This window comes from Hemiscyllium ocellatum, chromosome 46, assembly GCF_020745735.1.
Source record: "Hemiscyllium ocellatum isolate sHemOce1 chromosome 46, sHemOce1.pat.X.cur, whole genome shotgun sequence".
Lineage (NCBI taxonomy): Eukaryota > Metazoa > Chordata > Chondrichthyes > Orectolobiformes > Hemiscylliidae > Hemiscyllium > Hemiscyllium ocellatum.
Window position 1 is genome coordinate 11,309,068 of NC_083446.1, and position 9,449 is coordinate 11,318,516.

The 9,449-nt window shown below is 55.6% G+C and overlaps 1 protein-coding gene across 1 annotated transcript in view; it reads left to right on the forward strand.

Moving 5' to 3' along the window:
- gpha2 (glycoprotein hormone subunit alpha 2) overlaps window positions 1–5,475 on the forward strand; it is a 5,777-nt gene extending 302 nt beyond the window's left edge. Inside the window, exons 2-3 of the mRNA XM_060855525.1 lie at window positions 545–729; window positions 5,272–5,475. Of these exons, the coding sequence (XP_060711508.1) occupies window positions 545–729; window positions 5,272–5,370 (284 nt within the window). The 3' untranslated portion in view covers window positions 5,371–5,475. The remainder of the gene's footprint in view (window positions 1–544; window positions 730–5,271) is intronic.
- Window positions 5,476–9,449: the final 3,974 nt, after the last annotated feature.

A 9,449-nucleotide genomic window follows, 5' to 3' on the forward strand; every position in this document is an offset into this window, starting at 1 on the left:
GGACTATAGGGACAGAGGGAGGGAGGGACGGGGAGGACTATAGGGAGAGGAGGAGGAGGGAGAGGGATGGGGGAGGGAGGAACAGCGAAGGACTATTGTGAGAGAGGGAGGGAGGGAGAGGGAGTGTGGGAGTCAGAATGAGGGGGTAGAGAGAGGGAGTGTATGTGGCAGACAGAGAGAATAATTGTTGGTATGTGGGTGGAGCAGTGCGGGAGGATGGACAGACCGAGGAGAGAGGAGAGAAAGAGATGGAGGCAGAATGAGTGAATGAGGGAGGGAAGGCTTGAGGGAGAGGCACTGGGAGTGGGAGATGGGAGGCAGTGAGGGTGTTTCAATGAGAGGGCAGTATTTCTGTTAGTGAGCAGAGAGCACTCTGGGAACTGTACCCTCTCTCTGCATGAAGTTCTCCCTCGGCCTGAATCTCTCCCCTCTCTCTCTCTCGGCCTGAATCTCTCCTCCTCTCTCTCTCTCTCTCGGCCTGAATCTCTCCTCCTCTCTCTCTCTCTCTCGGCCTGAATCTCTCCCCTCTCTGCTTCTTCTGCAGCTTTCAATGTCACCATAAAGAGTGACCGACAGGGGACCTGCCTGGGATCCCAGTTGATCCATGCCTGTGTGGGTTACTGTGAATCCAGTGCGTTTCCCTCCAAGTCCTCCGTATTGCTGGCCAGTGAGTTCAAACACAACATCACCTCGGTATCACAGTGCTGCACCATCAGTAAGATGCTAAAGGTCAGTGCATTAACACACTCACTGTACCCTTCTCCTTCCCCTGTGACCTGTGATCTCTTACCCTCTCAGATTCTCTCTCTCTCCCTCTCCAGCGTTGTCTCACTTTCTCATTCCCTTCCTCCATATCCCTCTTCAGCCCACTCTCTCTCTTTCTCTCCATCCTGCATATCAGTCAGTCTTTCCTTTTCTATCTTCACTCTCATTTTCTCTCTCCTTCCCATTCTCTAACCGTACCTCTCCCTCCATCTCTTTCTGTATCCTTCTATCTCTCATTTGCTATAAAGCAGAGGTTGACACACCTCTCCCTCCCCACCTCCCGCCACCTGAGAAATAAGACTGAAACACCTCCCCCTTTAATAAGACTATAGCAGCACCTCCCCCTGTAATCTCCCCTTGTAATCTCCCCCTGTGATCTGCTTTTCAGCAACTTCTAGTGGTTAAAGAAAATAAATCCCTGGCATTTGCTTTAAAAATCAACAAGTAATTTATTTATCCAATTAACTAAACTATTAACAAAGCAAATAAATCCCTTCCAACTACTAACAATTCCTGAATAAAGCAAGATTCCAAATGGTGTGCTGTTCCAATAAATACGAGTCCCACTCGTATACAGGAAAACGAGAGTTTAGTCTATCAAAATTGCAGCCAGATTATGTGTTGTTCTGGAATGTTGTTGTGCTTTCTTCCATCAGGAATGTTTTTTTATATTTCTGTAGTTGGTAATGTTGTTATTTTGATGGAGCTTTCTCTCACAAATGGATGACTGTCAGATCCAATCTCTCTCAGGAGAGGCGAGGGTCATTCACTCTAGTGGTCTACAGCCTACTCTGTCTGTACGTCCCCTTCTTTTATACCCTTGATGACATATAAATATTCCTTACATAGGATTGGTTATCTGTTGTCAAACCCATCAGATATAAATTTAATAGGGTATTTCGGTAGCTCAGTGCCTGGTTCAAATTGATTGGCTAAACTCAAAAGTATGTTGTCTTGGTTAAAAACTGATGCTTGGTCTGCTAACTGTCCAGCCTTTCAATACAAACATTTCAGTTCGGGCTCTCTGTATCCTCGCAAATGTTCAAGCTGCTGCTCACAGGCATCCATTTTAATCTCTCAGCACAGAAAAAAAAACACCATCTTTTAAAGGGACCACGCAATGTTTTCCCCCACCAACCTCCGCGTACTTTACAATTTTGCAAACACCAAATTCTAACAATAACTCTACCCTACTTTACAACATACTCCCTCCCTCCCTCCCATATCTATACCTCTGTCCACATGCACCTCTCTTTTCTTTCTCACTCTCCCTCACTCCTCTGTTCACAGGTCACACTCGCTCCCTTCTCTGTTGGTGCCTCTCTTCTCTCTTCCCTCCCGATATCTGTCTCTCAATCAGCACCTTCTGTGGTTTCTGCTTTGTCCCACTGCTCTCTATCTAATTCTCCCCTCTCTCCTCTATATCTTTCACTCACCATGAGTCTCTCTTGTTCTCTCTATCAATCTAACCTTCTCCCACACCTCATCTCTCCCTCTATCTGAGCCTGTCCCTATCCCCCCTCTCCCCACGTGTCTCTCCCTCTATCTATCCCTGTCCCTATCCCCCCTCTCCCCACGTGTCTCTCCCTCTATCTATCCCTGTCCCTATCCCCCCTCTCCCCACGTGTCTCTCCCTCTATCTGACCCTGACCCTATCCCCCCTCCCCTTTGTCACTTCCTCTATCTAACACTGTCCCTCCCTCTCTCTCCCCCCTGTATCTCTCCCTCTATCTAACCCTGTCCCTCCCTCTCTCTCCCCCCTGTATCTCTCCCTCTATCTGACCCTGTCCCTCCCCTCTCTCTCTCCCCTGTATCTCTCCCTCTATCTAACCCTGTCCCTCCCCTCTCTCTCCCCCCCTGTATCTTTCCCTCTATCTAATCCTGTCCCTCCCTCCCTCTCTCCCCCCTGTATCTCTAACCCTGTCCTTCCCTCTCTCTCCTCTGTATCTCTCCCTCTGTCTAACCCTGTCCCTCCTGCTCCCTCTCCCCTGTGTCTCTCCCTCTACCTACCCCTGTCCCTATCACCCCTCTCTCTCCTGTGTCTCTCCCTCTATCTACCCCTGTCCCTATCACCCCCCTCTCCCCTGTCTCTCCCTCTATTTAACCCTGTCTCTCCCCCTCTCTCCCCTGTGTCTCTCCCTCTGTCTAACCCTATCCCTCCCTCTCTCTCCCCTGTATCTCTCCCTCTGTCTAACCCTGTCCGTCCCTCTCTCTCCCCTGTATCTCTCCCTCTGTCTAACCCTGTCCGTCCCTCTCTCTCCCCTGTATCTCTCCCTCTGTCTAACCCTGTCCGTCCCTCTCTCTCCCCTGTATCTCTCCCTCTGTCTAACCCTGTCCGTCCCTCTCTCTCCCCTGTATCTCTCCCTCTGTCTAACCCTGTCCGTCCCTCTCTCTCCCCTGTATCTCTCCCTCTGTCTAACACTGTCCCTCCCTCTCTCTCCCCTCTTTATCTCTCCCTCCATCTGACCCTGTCCCTCCCCCTCTCTCTCTCCCCTGTATCTCTCCCTCTATCTGACCCAGCTCCTTCCCCTCTCTCCCCTGTCTCTCTCCCTCTATCTAACCCTGACCCTCCCCCTCTCTCTCCTCGTGTCTCTCCCTCTATCTAAACCGTATTCCTCCCCCTCTTTCTACCCCCTGTATCTGTCCCTCTATCTCCCTCTCTCTCCCCTCTGTCTCTCTCCCTCTATCTAACCCTGTAACTCTCCCTCTCTCTCCCCCTTGTGTCTCTCCCTCTATCTAACCCTGTCCCTCGCCATTTCTCTCCCCTGCGTCTCTCCGTCTCACCCCACCTCCACTGCATCTCTCTAACCCTCCCTCTCACCCCTGCATCCCTCCATCACACCCCCTCTCTCCTCTGTGTCTCTCCCTCTCCCCTGCATCTCTCCATCTCACCCCTCTCTCTCTCTCTCTCCCCTGCGATCTCCATCTCACCCCTCCCTCTCCCCTTCGTCTCTCCAATTCACCCCTCTCTCTCTCTCCCCTTCGTCTCTCTCTCTCTCTCTCTCCCCTGCGTCTCTCCCTCTCACCCCCTCTCTCTCTCTCTCTCCCCTGCGTCTCTCCCTCTCACCCCCTCTCTCTCTCTCTCTCCCCTTCGTCTCTCTCTCTCTCTCTCTCCCCTGCGTCTCTCCCTCTCACCCCCTCTCTCTCTCTCTCTCCCCTGCGTCTCTCCCTCTCACCCCCTCTCTCTCTCTCTCTCCCCTTCGTCTCTCCCTCACCCCCTCTCTCTCCCTCTCCCCTGCGTCTCTCCCTCTCAACCCCCTCTCTCTCCCCCCTGCGTCTCTCCCTCTCACCCCCTCTCTCTCTCCCCCCTGCTTCTCTCCATCTCACCCCCTCTCTCTCTCCCCCCTGCGTCTCTCCATCTCACCCCCTCTCTCTCTCCCCCCTGCGTCTCTCCCTCTCACCCCCTCTCTCTCTCTCCCCCCTGCGTCTCTCCCTCTCACCCCCTCTCTCTCTCTCCCCCCTGCGTCTTTCCCTCTCAACCCCTCTCTCTCTCCCCCCTGCGTCTCTCCCTCTCACCCCCTCTCTCTCTCCCCCCTGCGTCTCTCCCTCTCACCCCCTCTCTCTCTCTCCCCCCTGCGTCTCTCCCTCTCACCCCCTCTCTCTCTCCCCCCTGCGTCTCTCCCTCTCACCCACTCTCTCTCTCCCCCCTGCGTCTCTCCCTCTCACCCCTCTCTCTCTCTCCCCCCTGCGTCTCTCCCTCTCACCCCCTCTCTCTCTCCCCCCTGCGTCTCTCCCTCTCACCCCCTCTCTCTCTCTCTCCCCCCTGCGTCTCTCCCTCTCACCCCCTCTCTCTCTCTCCCCCCTGCGTCTCTCCCTCTCACCCCCCTCTCTCTCTCTCCCCCCTGCGTCTCTCCCTCTCACCCCCCTCTCTCTCTCTCCCCCCCTGCGTCTCTCCCTCTCACCCCCTCTCTCTCTCCCCCCTGCGTCTCTCCCTCTCACCCACTCTCTCTCTCCCCCCTGCGTCTCTCCCTCTCACCCCCTCTCTCTCTCCCACCCCCTCTCTCTCCCCCCTGCGTCTCTCCCTCTCACCCACTCTCTCTCTCCCCCCTGCGTCTCTCCCTCTCACCCCCTCTCTCTCTCCCACCCCCTCTCTCTCTCCCCTGCGTCTCTCCCTCTCAACCCCCTCTCTCTCCCCCCTGCGTCTCTCCCTCTCACCCCCTCTCTCTCTCTCCCCCCTGCGTCTCTCCCTCTCACCCCCCCTCTCTCCCTTGCGTCTCTCCACCTCATCCGTCTATTTCCCCTGCATATCTCCATGTAACCCCCCCCCCCTCTCTCTCTCCCCTGCATCTATCTGACGCTCTCCCTCTCTCTCCTGCATCGCTCTAACACACACTCTATCTGAACCCCTCTCCCCCAAACCCCTTCCCTCTCCCCTGTATCTCCCTGATCCCCTCTCTCTCCCTCCCCCCTTTCTCTCTCTCCCCCCTGTATCTCTCCCTGTCAGCCCCCTCTCCCCTCTCCTTGCTGGACGAGGTTGTGACAGAGCTCCCTGCTTGTCTTTTCCAGGTCAGGGTCAGCCTGTTCTGTGGCTCTCGCCGGGAGGACATTGAGATTTTCTCGGCTGGGTCCTGTCGCTGCGATATGTGTCGCCTGTCCCGCTACTGATAGCCCCAGGGGCTGTACCTCTCCCCCCTCCTCCTCACCCCCGAGTGACACAGCCACCGCCCGCAGCTCAGGAACCTCGCTGGAAGAATCCGTTTGGTAGAACGCTGTAGACAAAACTCCGGGCGCCTGGTACCACACACGCAATAAAATGATCAAGTCTCACCACTGTTACCGTGTGGGGAAATTGGGCAGCCGGTCGGTGCACAGCAAGATCCCACATAGCAACGGCAGAACGACTCCCACCCTCAGTTTACAGGAATGGGGGTTGGTAGATAAATTCTGGGCCCCCTGCCACCGCAGCCCCCACCCCGTTCTGCATTCATTGTAGTCCATTGGATCTCCTACACCCACCTGAGTAGGCCCGGTTACACCTCCGAGAGATGGCTCCTCTCCTCCCACTGAGCAGGCGGCCGTTCTGCCTCTCCAGGCTGCTGTACCAACCAGGTGAAGTCTCTCTCTCTTACCAGAAAGGTCAACAGCGCAGAAACAGGCCCTTCAGCCCATCAAGTCTGCAACATCCTGTTGGAGTCCCATTTCCCACTCTCGCCAAGTTCACGTCCAAATCCTCCTCCAAGACGATGAGGGTTTATCCCTCTGGGCGGAAAACACATTGCTCCCATCCCTTCCTGCCCCCACCTCTGGGGGCTCCCACCCTGCGATAAAACTAGCCCCTGTCCCCCCCCCACCCCGCCCCCAATCCTGAGCTGACAGCAGAGGTCAATAAAGTGGCTTTGACATGAGGGGGGGGGGGGAGACCCCGGTGGTGGTGGGGGTCTTGAGAAACAGCGCCAGCTTGAAGTGGGCTACGGCCACGTGGAAAGATGCTTTGCCAAGGCAGGTCGAAGTGGGAGGTCTCGGGCAAAATCTCTGTGAGCCGGAGAGTGGGGGCATTGGGGAGTGGGCTGCCTCCTCTATCCCAGCCCCCTACTGATTCAACAAGGATGAGACCTGGCACACCAATCACAACCAGTACATGGGGTTGGGGGTGTACAGCGACGGTCAGGCTGGGTGGGGGGGAAGTCACGGTGAGACCACCCCCCCCAAGTGCTGCCACATTCCTGGGTCAATCAACTCCATACGACACATGATTCTCCTTCCCCCCCCCCCCCCAGCCTCTGGGGTGACTGGACAGGGCAGGTGTTGGAAGAAATCGGAACAGGAGGCAGCCATTCGGCCCCTCGAGGCTGGGATTACGGTCCATCAGACACCCTTTCCCTGTAACCCTTGACTCCCCAACTGATCCGGAATCGATCGCAGCCCTAAGTGTACCCATGGACTCTGCTACCCCCCCACCCCACACACACACACACACACAGTTCCCTGTGGCAAGGAGTTCCACACATTCGGAGAACATCCTACTCATCACCATCTGAAATTGGTGCCCCTTCAGTCTGAAACTGTGCCCTCTGGTGCCAGACCCTCCCATGAGGGGGGGGAAACATCCTCTCAGCATTGACCCTCTCAAGACCCACAATGAGATCACCTCTCTCTCTGCAAGGCCCCGATGAGTACAATCCCAACCTGTTTAACCTCGAGTCATAAAGACAATCCCTCCATACCAGGGACCATCCTCCAAACTGTCTCCAACAAAATGATAACTTTCCTTAAATAAGCTGAGGTGCTGTGGAGGGGCGCGACCGAGGGTGGGGAGGTCACTGTTCAAAAACACTTACACACGCTTCACAAATTGACCCCAATCAGTTCAATGTGAGCACGGATCCCACATCCAGACACACTCCAGGCCAGCGACATCAAACGATGAGAGCGTTTGGGGTTCAGAGTGACCGCACCTATGTTAGACACTGGATTGAGAGATTAGAGCAGGACAGGGGCGATAGGAAGATCACAACTTTCAATGTCTCCGTAGTGTACTTGTTTTTCAGGGTTCAGTCACAACACCACGTAAAGCCAAGAGACGTATTCAGCAAGTGAACTCAGTGCCTCACAAATCATGCCAGGACAAAATGGCACACAGGGTATCAAAGATTCAGTTAGTGTCACTCCCATGCACACAACACAGGGCTGAGGGAGTGCTGCACTGTCGGAGGGTCAGTGCTGAGGGAGTGCCGCACTGTCGGAGGGTCAGTGCTGAGGGAGTGCTGCACTGTCGGAGGGTCAGTACTGAGGGAGTGCCGCACTGTCAGAGGGCCAGTGCTGAGGGTGCGCCGCACTGTCGCAGGGTCAGCACTGAGGGAGCGCCGCACTGTCGCAGGGTCAGCACTGAGGGAGCGCCGCACTGTCGCAGGGTCGGTGCTGGGGGATGGGAGGTTATCCAGACGAGGACTCGAACAGCTATTGGGTGGATATGGAAGATCTTGTCCCCCACCCTGCAGTGTCCAGGCTGACATTGAGCCATTAACCGGCACCTGGGGAACAAATTGCTCAGCAAACCATTACAGCGTGTCCACCCCGGTGTGGACTGTGATCATTGGTGTGTGCAGTTTCCATTCCGTCTGTATGTTAACAGTATACACCTGCGTGTGTTCATGTCTGTCAATGTAAGTGTGTATCAAAAGCACATCCTCAAGTCCTGGAGATGTACAGCACAGAGAGAAACCCTTCGGTCCAACCTGTCCATGCCGGCCAGATATCCCAACCCAATCTAGTCCCACCTGTCAGCATCCGGCCCATATCCCTCCAAACCCTTCCTATTCATATACCCACCCAAATGCCTTTTAAATGTTGTCATTGTGCCAGCCTCCACCACATCCTCTGGCAGCTCATTCCACACACGCACCACCCTCTGGGTGAAAAAGTTGCCCCTTAGGTCTCTTTTAGATCTTTCCCCTCTCACCCTAAACCTATGCCCCTCTCGTTCTGGATTTCCCCCACCCCAGGGAAAAGACTTTGTCTATTTATTCTATCCATGCCCCTCATAATAATTTTGTAAACCTTTATAAAGTCACCCCTCAGCCTCCGACGCTCCAGGGAAAACAGCCCCAGCCTGTGCAGCCTCTCCCTGTCGCTCGAATCCTCCGACCCTGGCAACATCCTTGTCAATCTTTGACGCCAGCATCTGTGTCTGGGTGTGTATGTGGGTGTGTGTGGGTGTGTGTGTGGGTATATATACACGTTGCAGACTGAGACAGACAGGCCTGGGGGCGGGGAGAGGAGGGGGGCAGTAAAAGATATTTGTCATTTTGTGGTTTTTATTGCACTTTGAGGAGGGTGGGGAGAGACACAGAACAGAGCGAGTTCAGTCCAACTCCCACCCTGAGCTCCTCTCTACAAGTGGGCAGACCCCAGGCCATGCCAGACTCTGGGTGGGGGAGGGAGGGGGGGTGAGAGACACAGTAGCTCATCAGTAGTGTACAATAAATGAATCTACTCAGACATATCGACACAACGCACCGGTGGGGGGGGGGGGGGGGGGATCTGGGGGGAGGGTGGGGGGAACTGCAGCAGCATCATCTTGGGAAGGAGGCCTCAGTCTCCAATTCATTGGTTCGTCTCCCCACCCCCACCCCCCTCTTCCCGGAATAAAGCAACAGTCACTAGTGTTCTGATGGGGAGGGGGGGGCTGCGTTGGGTCTGTCAATCCCGGGGGGCAGGGGAAGAGCTGGAATCTGTTGGGATCAGGCACAGTCATAGGGAGAGGAGGTTTGAAGTGCCTCATTATCCTCAACTCCCTTCCTCTCCCGTCCCACCACTGACTCTCTCAGGGGGGTGGGGGTGGGGGTGGGGAGGGTGGGGGGCTGGGGGTGTAGGAGTGGGCTCTCTGTCCAGGGAGCCTTGCCTGTGACTTAACATTCAAAGGCCAACTCCTCCATTACAGCAGCCCCTCCACACTAACGCCCACCCCACACCCCTCCATCAACACCCCCACCCCCACCCCCTCTGTCCAGCATCATTATTCCCATTCTCCCGCACATCCCCCGCAACCCCACAGGGTTTTGGGAAGGTATTCTGTTCCTCCCCTCACCCTGGGCAAGACCAGGAGCCACATCCTGACCGTCCTGATGCTCCGGGCCCCTCCATTCCCCACCCTCACCCACCCAGGCCACACCCCTCCGCACCCACCCACCCAGGCCACACCCCTCACCTACCCACGCCCCTCCCCCGTGGAGGTGGTTTGGGAA